General features: G+C 34.5%; 1 protein-coding gene across 2 annotated transcripts in view; it reads left to right on the forward strand.

Annotated features, from left to right (window-relative positions):
• LOC129261580 (sorting nexin-27-like) overlaps positions 1-15,059 on the forward strand; it is an 89,611-nt gene that overhangs the window by 56,693 nt on the left and 17,859 nt on the right. For both annotated transcript variants that reach the window (XR_010293722.1, XM_064100213.1), the window contains exons 4-6: positions 4,405-4,487; positions 12,110-12,220; positions 14,697-14,775. Coding sequence is in view for 1 of the 2 variants with exons in the window: in XM_064100213.1 (XP_063956283.1) it covers positions 4,405-4,487; positions 12,110-12,220; positions 14,697-14,775 (273 nt within the window). In the remaining variant the exon portion in view is untranslated. The remainder of the gene's footprint in view (positions 1-4,404; positions 4,488-12,109; positions 12,221-14,696; positions 14,776-15,059) is intronic.

Here is a 15,059-nt window from a genome sequence, read left to right on the forward strand (position 1 = left end):
CACTGCAAGAAATAAAATCATGGCATAATTCCTTTAACCTGTTAAAAGGACTCAAAGACTAATAACAAGGAATTTTGATACCATGATATTCTTAAAGAATAAAAATAGCATCTATTGTTTTTAAGCTCAATTCTGCAGAACTTAGCTGTGATCATCAATCATTCATTTTGACAATTACAAAAGCAATTTGCCCAATGCCCTTTGAAAAGCCTGCAATATTTCATATGAGAAGCTTGAGAAAGGCGCGTCTGTAGTGATATAAGAATCATTGGTAAAACAATGACCTTTAAGGGATTACTGGCCTTCATCTAGGCAGAAATGGATTCTTACAAATCAGCTAGGTTTAAGGGTAGCCTTCATGGCAGGTGGATTTGGCTTGGATACAGCGTTTGAGGTAGTTTTGAGTTCTGGGATTCATAAAAATGAAAAGGGGACTCACTGATGGTAAATAAATACAAGAACAAAACAGTGTTTGTATATATCGCCACATCAAGTTTCTGTGCTAGTGCTGTGCGAGAAATGCATTTGGTGGTATTTGGTGGAAGTTGTTTGAATGGAAATGTGGTTTTTGGCAAGATTTGGGATTATGTATAGGGTTAGATGGAATATGGTTTGTGCATATTTAGTTCAGAAATAATTGTGGTTACAGTTGAGTTCCCTGGAAAATTTTGTATTCAGTTCTTTTCATTTGTAGGTCATGGGATCAATTCATCTTTTTTTTTCTTTGTCATCGTGTCTTGTGCCTCTGATTTTAAAAGGTCACAGAGGAAAGAAAGTTATGCTCAGGTCAGTGTTTGAAAATGAAGCTAACTTCTCTACCAGAAGACCTTTAAACTTATTCCAACATGCTCCTTTCATCCCCCATCAACTCTTGTAGAGCAACGTGTATGGTATCATGTTTCAGCTTCACAAGTACAAAAAAAAAAACTCTCCTTTTCTCGACTTTTTATTCAACCTCCAAAGCCCTCGATGCAGTCTGGCCCAGCTTACAGAAACCAAATCTAATTTTTTAGCCCATTTCTCTGCTGAGTGGAGAAGCTTTTTTCCTCCTGTGGCACGCAGCAGTAATGTTTGTTTTCATAGCTTACTCTCTACCGAGCTAGGCACAAAAGATTGCACATCAACATTCGAAAGGCCAACCCTCTCCTGCTCTCATGGGAAAATAATGATGTGACATGGTTGTAAACACACTAACGTTATGAGTACAAATTTGGGATGTTGATTGCTTGGGAAGAGCTTAAACTACTATCCTTAACTATGTTTATATAAAGATTACTTTACAGTCAGATACAGTCAGAATTTTAAGAAAATATGCTGAATCCTTTTTTCATAATTGCTTTTGACAGCAGGCTGTCAAATCACATAGTTCTTTTGGCATTTTCTGTGATGTTCTTAATGGAAACGCTCAGAATAGGAAGTAAAATAATGCTCAACTAAGATGAGTGTCATAAGTATTAATGCACTGTGATTACAAAATTTTGCACAGTTATAGGGTGGCTGTGTATAAATACCCATAAGGGGTTTTCACCACTGGTTGTGCAACTATCTACAACTGGTGCGATTGTACACTAATTAATAACCAAATGGTCTCAAGTGGTCACCGAATGAATTGTGAGGTGGGCTCAATCATGATTCTGAAATTTACTCAGAAATTTCTGCAAGGTGTCTTAGACACCATTCTCATTAAACTTTCTGAAACTATTTTACTGGAAATCGGTTCAGGAAACCAGTTTAGAAGATCGCTTTGCTAGCATTCCCATTTGATCACCCGAAGGTGGTTTTCAATGCCGCTTCACGTAAAGCACTCTTGTTGCTATGGGAACACTCTCAGTGGGGTGACATGTTTCATGCGAAATTTGAAACCGCAGCATAGGCATTCCAAATACAGTGAGTGGAGTAGCACGCTCGAAATGTGCGAAGATCTCTTCCTGAAGAACCGTTGTGTCCTCATTTACGTTAAAACCAGTTTAAGAAGGCAAAGCGATCTTCAAAACTACACCGCGAGGTGGTTTTCTGAACCGGTTTGGAAGATCGCTTCCAAGACCGCTTCAACATTTCTCATTACACGTTAAACTAGGTTCCACTAATCTAGTTTTAGGAAGGACGGTAGTGAGAACAGTGTCTTACATTTAAAACGAAATACTGAGCCAAATTCCAAAGCTGAAAATACCAAATTTGTTTCAAAATAAAAATATGAGTAATACTTCTTTTTACCTAAATATTGACTAATGTATCAACCATGGTGCTTAGCTACATGTAGAGAGGCATCGTTTCTTCCACTTATTTTTGTTGAATTATTTATATGAAGATCTATTGAGAAAGCTATTCATTAAAATTGAAAGTGATCTGTTGATTTAATTTCATTACCAAATGATAACATTGCTGTATTAAAATGTTCATATCTGGGGTAGATAACAGAGGAAATGTGTCAGCAATTTTGACCAACAGATATTATAAGCTGTTGAAATCATAGCATCTAATTGGCTGAGAGGCAGTGATAAATTACCACCATAATTATGATGGTCATCACTGAGCCATCTAAGATTATTATTTTTTTCTTGGTGTAACTTGACTTTGCTGATTTTGCTGTATATGGTCAGGAGAATACACCATTGCAGCATTAGCTTCTTGGGTTGATCTTGATGTTTTTGTCAGGTTGAAAAATCATTAAAGGGGAATCCAGCCTTGGCCATAAAATGTTGTGTTGGGAAGGAGAAAAATAAATTAAACAGAATGGTGAAAGTTTGAAAGAAATCGGACAAGCAATAAGAAAGTTATAGCTGTTTTAAAATTGAGATCACTAATAGTATGTAGATATCAAATTGGCAACAGGGTAAGTAAATTATGACAAGGGGCAAGGACAACTTTCCCATAGGCCATGTACTTTATTATCAGAGATTTGTGGTTTTCTCCTAAGTACCCATTCCCCTGGGGCAGTAATCTAAATATAACCCAGGTAGTATATTGTTTAATGTCCTCATGAAAGAAAAATATAATTTTAAATAAAACTTTTGGGAAAAATGACATTTTAGCCATAATATGTATTGGAGTACATGGAAGAGTAGTCCTTGCCTTACATCACTATGACGTCCCATATGCGGCCAATTTGAAGTCTCCATGAGTATAGTGATTACCAATATTTACAACTTTTAAAAATTCATAACTTTCTTGTTGTTTGTCCAATATTTTTCAAACTTTCACCTATCAACTTGTCTGATTTTTCTTTTTCTTATAAAAACAAGTTTTTATTTGGGTTGGATTCCCCTTTAAAGAGTCTCCAAGTTGATGTTTACTGTGTAGAAGAACAATTTTGGTGTATATGCTTTTTTGCATTTGTTTTAGTTTATGAAGAGGACATGGTACATGGTTATTTGCAGCATACTCATACAAGAGTATCTTTGGCAGATGTCATATAGGGAAAGCTCGGTCTCATGACTTTCCAATCTCTTTAAAATGCATGCCAATGCTCCACCCTTGTCGATGATGATAATGCATGAGTACTGTATTATTATGTGGTGTTGTTTCAAGTGTTCTCTGGAGGTTATGAAGATGGGCAGACAGACAGACTGAATTGCTTGAGGATAAATAGCTCTTCTGAATGTTCACCTTGACATTTCAATGCTCAATTAATTTAAGGGGATATTGGTGAAGCTCTGAATGATTTTGGAGGTGATATAAAAAGGGTGTGTTTGTATAACAGATAATATCTCCCATAGCGCTATGTTTGCCAGTAATGCGCAGTAATTCACAAGAAATGATGCGCTTATTTGAACCTGAATGTCATCTGTGTATAAAAAAGAAAATTGTGTTTTCATGTAATCATTACCTGAATAATAAGTGTTCTTATTTCAAACAAAGTTATCGCTACTCATTCTTTCTTTATTTTTGTGTTGGCTGTAGAAATTAATGTGAGCTTGCCTGATCCTGCAGTAAATATTAGTGACCTGGGATATGTAAATGTTAGTACATAATTATCAAACTTTTCGCAAACCTGCAAAGACTGAAATGTACTCAAACTTGCCTTTACCATGATAGCTACTTCATGCACGAATCATTCTTGGAATCCGCATCCTTTAAATTTGAAACGTGATATTAATAATCAAGACTTGTAACTTGTCATAGATAATAACTTTCATGAAAGAGGACCAAGAATCCCTGAAGGAATTGAAAAAGATGAATGGTCATCTTTCTCTAATAAGAAAAAAAAGAAGATTGTGTTGACAAAACATATGTTACTTTAATTTATTATTACTTACACACCCCCTTTTTTAGATCAAGTGTTACAGTGATTCTAGACATAGATAAATCCAGTTGTCACTGTATTACATGCAAGGATTGTAGGCATTTACCATTCAAACATTTAATCCCCAAATCTTCCCTTTTCTTCTGTCTTCTCACATGCAGTGAGTGCCGTCAGGGTCATTGGTGAGAGTGACATCATGCGTGACTTCCTCAGCACAGAGATTGATGACACTGAACCTGAGAGGGTAAGTAAGTCTAGTCCGATCCCTTAGGATCAGGGGACAGTTTCACAAAGACTTTCGATTTTAATCCAATCCAAACTGGGAGTTCATAACGCACCATTATCAAAGGAATGAGGGACAGTTCAAAAGAAAGTAAAGATTTCAATCTAATCCAGACTGGAAGTTCATAATTTACCATTATCAAGGGACCAGGGATCAGTTTCACAAAGACTAAAGATTTCAATCTAATCCAGACTGGGAGTTAATAATGAATAGATCATCAAATCACAGTGTTAATATTTCATTATCATAATTGATATATATTTGTATACATTTAATGGTACTATTTCAGTAGCCTGTAATGGAAGCTTGTAAACTTGCAATTAATAACAAGTTTATGAATCGGTGCTTAAAACTAAGAAGTGTAATAAAAGTATACTATACTGTAAACACACCATGAACAACTGTATCAAAAGAGTAATTAATGTCCTTCTTGTCTTCAACATATACATTACTGCATGAACAATGTTCATGGATGAAAGCAACAAAAGTATTTTCAATACAGTAAAGCTGTAATTGCCAGAGCCCTCCTCCTCTTGAAACTGTTGTCACCAGCATGAATGCTTGTGGCGCTAACAATGTTTTTGTGCCCTTTTGATAAAGAGTAATGGCTGTTTTCAGTATCAGTTTTTCGCTCATGGGAGGTAAACATCAAACTTTCAGCTTACTCCCTTCCCTCACAGTCAACACAGACTAAAATTCAGCAAAGACTTCTGCTGCATGGATATGGTCTTAATGATATTTAGGAGACCTAATGAGATAGTCATAGATATTAATTTCTTCGGAGCCTGCTAAAGTCTGAAAAGTAGATTGAATTTGCGAGTGGTGGATGGGGTCTTCTTGCAAGACGTGTCTCCCTCTTTGCCATGCCAGTAGTCATTCGAGACCTATATTCCATGGTCTCTTTCTCTCAGCGAGATTTCCATTATGGGTGTGTATTGAAATGCAGCCTGTCTCTAATGGGGGGCTTTGAATGAGCCGAGGTATGTCGTATGGTAATTTGAGGTATCGAATATCACAGAGTTCTTTCTGATTTTCAGACGTGGAGAAACACAGAATCTGTGAAACAAATGATGTTAAAGTAAGAACAAAGGTTGAGGATTGAAATATGAGCCTAAATATGGCAGATGGATGAAGATCCAAATGTAGAACTCTAGAAATTTAGTTTCATTAAAAAAGGAAAAGATGGGAAGGTAGGTTCCCATTTCAATCCCTAAAAAGCCTTTTTTAATTCAGATTTTAGGGCTGATGAGGCCATTGTGCACTAACCATCATTACTAAAGTTGCTTAATTTCCTGGTTAAAAAAATAATTTGATTGCAATGATTATTTCACCATGAAATCTTATGTAACTTATAGGCATAATTAAAAAAAAATAGATATTTTTTAACACAATACATGTTCATTAACTTTAGATATTTCTGTGTTGGCCATGTATATAAATTTAAATCTACATCAAAATCTGCGGTTATATTGATTAATGTAATGCGTTATACACATGTGGGGAATCATCCCTCATAGATAGGAATAGACTTTGTAAAGATACCATCATCAGGTGGGGTAAATGATTTAAGAAGAAAGATAAAAAAAAAACCATAGTGTTCTTTCTTAATAGCAATAAAAGAACTTGTAAATTTACAATGGATTACATTAATTTGATTTTTCTACAGCAGTCGTTTCATTTATTATACAGCAAACAATTCAATTAAATCTTTTTGAGGGGTGTTTGGTAATATAAGCTATTTGATGATCTTGTGAAGATATGAAAGTAGTATCTTTACGGCTATTTTCTTTAGCAATTTATTCTCCTAATTGATGAATTGACTTCTCATATATTCATCAGTTGAAATCATATATTTCCATAGACAAAGACATGATTCATTGTATTGTTTAATTTCAAATTGATGTTATCTTTTTTCCACAACAGTAAAAAACTTTTAAAAGAAACCATTCAAATAAACCTTTTTAGGGACTTTGGCAGTGCAAGCTATTTTGATGATCTGTATGGAATTCCGAATGTGTGAATAAAAATGCTTCATACAAGAAATTTATAAGAAGACATACGATGCCTAATAATATTTTAGACCATAGGGATATATGCTTACATTCAAACCTTTAATACCTTAATGGCTTTCTATGGACAAACCTCTTGCTTGTATCTTGGGATTGTGTCAAAAATGTTTACATGTGACTGGTTTTAATTATGCAATATTTTCAAAACACAAAAAGATTTCTTTTTTTATTTCTTTTCAGTTAAACCAAAGTTTATGTGGTATTACACTTTGATTTGTTGGTTTCTCTTTGGGGGAGGAATATACTCTGAAAATTATCTTAGAGGAGAATGAAACCCTTGAAACCAGCTGAATCCATATCAAAGAGAAAAATCAAAGAAACATATTGTTGAAAGTTTGAGGAAGATTGAATGAATAATAAGAAAGTTATGAGCATTTGAATATTGAGATCACTAATGCTATGTAGTTCCTCCCATTGGCAATGCGACCAAGATATGTGATGTCACACATGTACAACTCCCTCATTACTTCAGTACTTATTTCACTTATATTCTCACTTTTATAGAGTCTATCACAAGGTGAGGTGTTCTCTTTATGAGAGGACAAGTACAGAGGTTTCACAACATTATATCATTGATGAATCGTTTGTCATATGATTAGAATGAGCAAAAAGAGATGTTTTGGGGTATATTTTCAGTGTCCAAAAGGGGAGAGTTGTTCATCTGTGACATCATAGATCTTGGTCGCATTGCCAATGGGAGGATCTCCATAGCATTAGTGATCTCGACATTCAAATGCTCATAATTCTTCTATTGCTAGTCCTATTTTACTCAAACTTTTGTTGATCTTATTCTTTGATTTTTCTGCTTTCATAAAAGCTCACTTGCTCCAAGAGTTTTATTCTCCTTTAAAATATCTGTTGAACTTGTGATTTTTTTTAAAGAAATTTTTGTCAAATGATAATATAATCTTTTTAAAATGAAATTCTAATTAGTGCCTCTTTGAACTAAACACAGTTGAAAATGTACCTCAATGTTTTCAATGAATTATAGCAAAAAGAGAATATTCATTATCTTATTCAATGCTTATGTTAAACCCTTTGTTTTATTCTATTGGTTGAACATTGGTATGATATAGTACGAATGTGCTTGTTAAGGTGCTAGGAAAACAATATGGTAGGCTAAATGAGATGCTAGCCGAGGGGGGAATACACTTCAGGAATTTATGCAATCAAGACTAGGGTATGAATATAAGATTTATAGTCCTTAATAAGACAGAGAAAGAGTGTGAGAGAGAGAGAGAGAGAGATGGAGAGAGAGAGAAAGGGAGATGAATTGAGAAGTGGAAAGGAGAGAGCACAAGAGCGGGAATTATTTTGTGGGATCATCTTCCATGACTTAGGGAGGATTTGAGATGAGTTATGTGATGTAATTACAGAGAGGGAGAAGGGAATAAGTACAGAAAGATGGAAGAGATGGGATATGAAAGAATGAGAAGATGGGGGTGGGGTCAAAAACTAAGAGAGAATAAAGATATAGGTTTGTTTTGTTTTTTTTAAATACAAATTTGCATTGTAAATGTGAGCAGTAAAATGCCAAATTGATGGTGTTCGTGCCTTAAACCCTTATTTGGTTGTTTGGACATGCTCAAACTGTAATAAACTGTGATATTATGGACTTGATTTTCTGATTAGTATGCATGGACTTCTTTCTCAATTATAATCTTTAGTCCACCTTGTGAACATGCATAATTACATAATCATACACACATATTTTCATTCATTTTGCTACAGGTAATGGATTGAAATGGTTGAAATAATTAATGAAATAGAAATGAAATGGAAAAAATATATATTTTCATCCCAAGTATTACTATCAAACACCGGAACACGTGCTTATTTTTTATCTTTTTGGAACAGTTATTTATTTGATAATTTTTTATTTGTTTTATAATACTGGATTTCACCTTAAAATGATCGCACTCACCCTCACTATGCTCCCCTTTGAATGCCTACCCAATACCAAGGGATCCTTTATTGATTTATATGAATTGACTTTATATCATGTAGCTTTGCAGTCAATTATTGAATAATGGTTGTGATATTGTCTGCAGATTGGCTTAGAAGCATTTGTTCCGAGTGAGATTTTTTTATCTTGATTCCACACACAAAAGATATTATGATGTGATAATTTGGAATTTGCTTGAACTTTATTTGGAATAAAAGGAGGGGATTGAAGGATTCAAGGTTTTCACCTCTGTAATGATTACCACTTTATGTTCTCTGCTTCTATTTATTTTTTAGATATTTATAAATCCATTAAATTCATTTTAGTGAATTATTTTTAATTGAATTTACCTAACAGTATTTGAATGGTTCAAAATGTTTGATAAAATAATGTGTATTAGAGAGGGAGGGGAGAATGTGGCATTAAATTACTGACAGCAATATTCACTGCAAAACAGTGGTATTGATACCTATGTCTTGTCTGGTAATATGAGAAAATTATGCAAATATTTGGAGAGGTCGCCTCAATATCATGAGGACTGCAGATGAAAACTGAAACCAGCTTTCCATAGTACCCAAGAGCTCCCATCCATCCCATATCTAATTTGAAAGAAAATTGCCATTTCATATTTCCAAACCAACTCCGTTAAAACTTGAAGAAATTAACACCCACAGTTGACAGCGTTTCAAATTTGCAGGGACTGCTAAATTGTCATGCATGTTTACCTTTAGAACATTGGAGTTTGTTGCGAAGGCCCCGCAGTTTCGTAGAAATGACTTTCCTCATGTTGATGCGGTGGATGATCAGGCTCATATTAGTTAGCCTTCCAAGTTGTCGGTTGGTGGTGGACAGAGGCATTGGGTGCCCCAGTTATGTCATCAGGGGAATACCCCTTCGAGCAATGTGCAGGGGAAGGAAGGGGGGACAATTTGACAGTGACAATATTTATAAAAGCGACTTAATATTACATGTAAAAGCGGGTTAAACCAAGCTCAGCGTAATATTTGTTCATCTTTTTTGATGAAGTGATAGTAGTGGCATATCTGTGCCTTGGTTTCGATAGAAGCAGTGAAGGCATGCTAATTGCATTCATGTGTGTGTCAACCGCGAAATAATATTTTGTTTATTCAGAATCCTAAATGAGCTTAGGCCTTGCCCATGGTTAAAGCAATGTTTTACAAGTATGCAATCCCTCCACAATATGCGTCACACATTTAAAAACAGGACCGTAAGAAAACAGTAGATGCATTGATGAGAAAGACACTTCAGATTAGGTATGATGCTTTGAAAGTCTTTAATATTCTACATCAAAATATACTAATTAGGCCCTTTTACTAATCACACGACATTAGAAAGTCTTCTTAAATTTAAATTGTATTTTCTCAGCAAAGCTTTAAAATTAACTTACGAAGAAAATGATTTAAACCTTATTACATTTCGTTTAACAGAAAATCAATCAATGAATGGTTTTGTTAAATTCGCTATGCATTTATCATGGCAATTTTGAAAATTATGTACACTTTTTACTCAAAATTAGTTTCATAATGATGAAATTAAACATATGAATGAACATTTTCTGAATCCCCTCCTCCCCCCTACAAAAAGGGTATTTCATGCATCACTCAATGTAACTTTAATTTGTTTTGTTGTGAATATCGTAAATATTGTAAATCAATCTCAAAGAAAATAGTGTGATGTGATAATTAAAGTTTTAAAAAATAGTTAAAATAATATAGGTTTGAATTTTAAAGAAACTATATAAACCAAATGCACATGTTTATGTCACTGCTGCTGTCATTATTTTCACATAGTAATTGAGAGGTTGTAATGCAATGCAGTATTGTAGGCATGCATCCATGCTAACGATTGTGTTGTTGTGTGTTATGCTATAGGGAAAGCATGAATTATTATTTTGATTGTGAACATTTAATCTTCCCAATGCCGGCATGAATGTCAAGAAACTATGACAGGAACATTGCCTTGTTATAATCAAACTGAGATTAAAGTCTTAGACAGCTTTTGTCTTTTGCGGTTGGCGGCTAGAATGAGTGATGAGTCTATTGCCATCCTAATAAAACATGAACATTCATGCAATTTTTTTATTATTTTGTAACATTCTTGGGGATTATTGTTCATGCAAGTATTTTTTTTAAAGTGATTATATCTATATTCTCCCTTTTCTCTGTAACCTAGTTTGATCTAGTAGAAAATGGTAGCCTTCTACCGTATTAAAGGTAGTTTGACATTACTTTATTTTGGTTGAGATCTCTATTGCATTAAAACAATTCGGCATTGCGGTTATGGCAAAATTATTTTCTTTTTCATTTTTTTCATTTTCGTCTTTCATTTGCATTTGAGGATGGAAACACAACCATCATTTCAACTATCTTACAAAACCAAAAATCCTGTCCATATTTTGTAACTAAAATACTGCCTAAAACACATTTCACTGCTGTTCCCTTAATATGTTACTTATGAGCAGTTTAATGTCTAAGACATTAAATTCTATTTGATGTGATTGCAAACAACTTTATTTATTAGCAATAACCCACATGATATATTAAAGGAGAATGAAACCTTTGGAACAAGTAGGCTTGTGTCAAAACAGAAAAATCAAAGAATAAGAACAAAGAAAGTTTGAGAAAAATCGGACAAATAATGAGAAAGTTATGAGCATTTGAATATTGCAATCACTAATGCCATGGAAATCCTTCTATTGGCAATGCGACAATGATATGTGATGTCACATGTGAACAACTTTCCCTTTGATGGACTATAAATTTCCCCTAAAATGTATCTTTTTGTTTTTTCTTATGGTGATACAAACTCTTTATCCATGATGTATTCTTTAAAAATCTGTATTACATGCCCTCCTTTAGAAAGAACACATGATCTACTGATAGATTAAAGAGGCAGTTTAAGTGAAATATATACTAAAGTAATGGGGAGAGTTGTTCACAAGTGACATCCCACATCTTTGTCGCATTGCCAATGTGAGGCTCTCCATAGCATTAGCGATTGCAATATTTTAATGCTCATAACTTTCTCATTATTTGTCCGATTTTGCTCAAACTTTCGTTGATCTGTTTCTTTGATTTTCTGTTTTCACACAAGCTATCTTGTTCCAAAGCTTTCATTCTCTTTTAATGTTGACCAGTTTCAGAGGAAGTGCGAAAGTTTCATAAGATGGGATAAAGCTTGTAAAACAGCCATGACAGTTTCATTGACTCACAACCATATAAGAATGTATTGAGAGCAAAATGCATCTATGGAGTATAAATGTGCTTGTATTTTTCCCAAATTATTTTAAAAGAGCTTCTGATCAAATTAGTGGAAATAGGGCACTTGTTCGCCGGCAAAGTTCACCGGGGGAGTTCTCCTGTGTACCTTTCATACTGGACACTTCCCCTTCGCTGGCAAACTTCGCCGGCAAAGTTCACCTGGGAAAAGCGCAGTATAAAAGGAGTACAAGAGGCTATTCCTTCCTCTAAGCAATTTACACCTGTGTTTCAATGAATGATTATATCTTTCTTTATCTCTCTCTCTCTCTTGCTTCCTCTCGCATACAGTCGAGTCCAGAGCCTCCTAAAGTCCAGGTTGAGATGAGGATAAACCTTCCAGACAGGACATCAGTCACGGTAACAGTCAGGAGGAACAACACTGCAGATGATGTATATAATGTAAGCATCACTCACACCCAGGGTTGTAATAAAAAACGTTTTTTATTTAAAAAAAAGTTTTTTATTAAAAAAAAACGTTTTTTATTGTTTTAAAACGTTTTAAATCGTTTTAAAACGTTTTTTTTCTTCCAACAAATGATGCAATTTTCTGTAAATCAATTAAATTATACACTAAATACAGTATGATTTAAGCTCTTGATGTTTTAAAACAGATATGACCACAATTTTGTGAATGAATTTCCAACAGAAAAGTTCATATTTCTCCCAAAATTACTAAATCATGGAAATTGAATGCCTACAAAAAAAATAGGTTGACATTTTATTCCTAATACATGTAGTCCCGAGGTATATTGAGTCTTGTCAATCAGGGGGGGGGGGGGGGTGGCGAGAAGAATTTGCTCAATGGAAGAAATTGACCTACATGGGGTTTCAAGCTTAATTTCATTAAATCAATACACTTTATTTCATTTGAATCAATTTTAGTGCATGAAATACAAATTCAAATCTATAAATAAAGCCCTTGAACTGCTTATTATTTAATTCAGGAATTCTGATTGATCAAATGTATATTTAAAAAAAATTCGCTATCGAATGTTTTTTTAAACCCTATTAAGACTGCGGGGCTGATTCAGCCCCCCCTCGTCATTTTTTGCGATAAATCCACGGCGCAAAATTTTTTACCGCGTCGCTCAGACTTTCCTTTTTCGAGTCTCATGCAAATTTTGAGACCAAAATTGCGACCTTCTGGTATGCGCAACATTTTGTAAGTGCATGCAGATCCAAAATTGCTCAAAAACATGAATTCGTGTACAAATCCAATGCAAATAGTGTTTTTAGGCAAAATTCATAAATTTGTCATTATTTGTCCTTCTACCGTTTAAAATCAATTAATTTCACCTTGTTTATGGTCAAAATATAGTCCCTGACTATTTCCATTGAAAAACAATAAAAATCATAAGAAAATAAATGTGATGTTGAAAATTTTTTAAATGAATATTTGATCAGATTCCTATAGAGTCTGTGAACCAAAAATGAGCATTTCGGGGGCATTATTTAGTTAATTAGAGCAAACTTTTGATTTTACGCATAAATTAGCAATGAGATTTATGCAAAATTTGATTTATAGTTTTTAGATTATGCCATGGGTAATGCACGTGCCAATTTTCGTTGTGATCCCGCGATCGACGGCCCAGATCATAAGGGGGCCCCCTCGGTCTTAGGAAACGAAATAGCCCAGTCTATTTAGGTTACCGGTAATGTTTTTTGAACTTTTTTGTATTTCTTGTGTACAGATTTTTTAGACTTTTTTTTTTTATTACTAATGGAAATTTTTGGCATAATTTTCCAATCATTAACAAGTAAAAATAATGATACAAATACAAATTTTGGCAAGAACTCACATTGGGTTTATACATGAAATCAAGTTTTTGAGCAATTCAGGATCCGATAATATGCACTTGTGGTGTATATCATAAATGCATACCCATGCATGCATCTCCAAAATAGTCTTGAACGATATGGCCTGGCCCTGTTGTGTCTATGGATTTATCATATAAATTTTTGAGGGGGCCATTAAGGTCCCCTCGAATTGTTAGGGTTAAGGTTTGCTAGCTGATTATCTTATACTGTTTAAAGTACTTTTCTTCATCTTTACGAAACACGAAGTTTTACCTGCATTTGTGTGTACCTCAAGAGTATGATGTCAGGTTTACAGTCTATTTGTAAAATATTATTGTGCTTGTGCAACACTTCCATTTCATTCAAGCACTTCTATTACATGTACAGTACATGTATTTGAGCTCATTTTAAATAGTGTTTCTTGCCTTGTCGAAAAAGTGATCACAACACTCAGATATGTTTGTTAAAATGAGAATATTCTCAATATGGTTTGATGTGCACAATTGAACAGGGAGAAGAGGAACATGACAAAGCAATGGAGAAAGAAATAATAAAGGGAGAAAGAAATAATAAAGCGGGAAAGAGAAAGAGGAGAAGAGTGGTGTTGAAAAAGAGTTATGTTAGTTAGAAGAAAATAATACACCACTTGAAAAATAACAGTATAAAAAAAACAATCTAAATCACATCCAAGCAAATTCATAACACACAAGTCTATGCGGTGTTTTAAAACGCGTTTTAAAACATGTTTTAAAACACACCGTTTAAAACGCGCCAACCCTGCAAGTCACACCCGCCATCAAGACGAAAAAACTTCACAATGTCCCCCGCATTCAGTATGAGTTATTTACCATGGTTGAAAGTATGAAGATGGAAATGCTATGAGGAGTGTGCATGTAGATAGATGGTGTTTTATATTCAATTTGAGGTTGTAAGGAACTTTTCTTATTTACCTATCAATCAGGGATTTGTTTCCCTTTAGCATGTGTATGTTGTGTGATTCATATTGTTGTTAAAACCTCAGAATTGACATTTGAACCTGAATAATTTAGATGTGGGTTATTCTTTTCATTTCTGACAGAGTCTAGTTCACAAGATTGCCTTGGATAAAGGGATGATCAATTATTTCTACCTGTTTGAAACCACTGAAAGTGGCTTTGGTAAGTTCAGGCAAGAAGGAGGAGAGGGAGGAGTAGGGAGGGGGAGGGGAGGAGAAGGGCGAGGGAGGGAGGGAGGAGGAGGATAATACCTCAGTCACATTTGCTCTACAACGGCCGTATGGCGATTGGCAAGTCGAAAACAGCTGTTTTATTCATTTTTACAAAAATGTTAGAACAGCTGTATTTAACTCGCCGTACGGCCAATTGCGTACGGCCGCTGTAGAGCAAATGTGACCGAGGTATAAGCAACCTCTTTTCATTTTGGGGTACAAAGTGAACATATA

The sequence above is a fragment of the Lytechinus pictus genome, chromosome 5 (assembly GCF_037042905.1).
Source record: "Lytechinus pictus isolate F3 Inbred chromosome 5, Lp3.0, whole genome shotgun sequence".
Classification (NCBI taxonomy): Eukaryota; Metazoa; Echinodermata; class Echinoidea; order Temnopleuroida; family Toxopneustidae; genus Lytechinus; species Lytechinus pictus.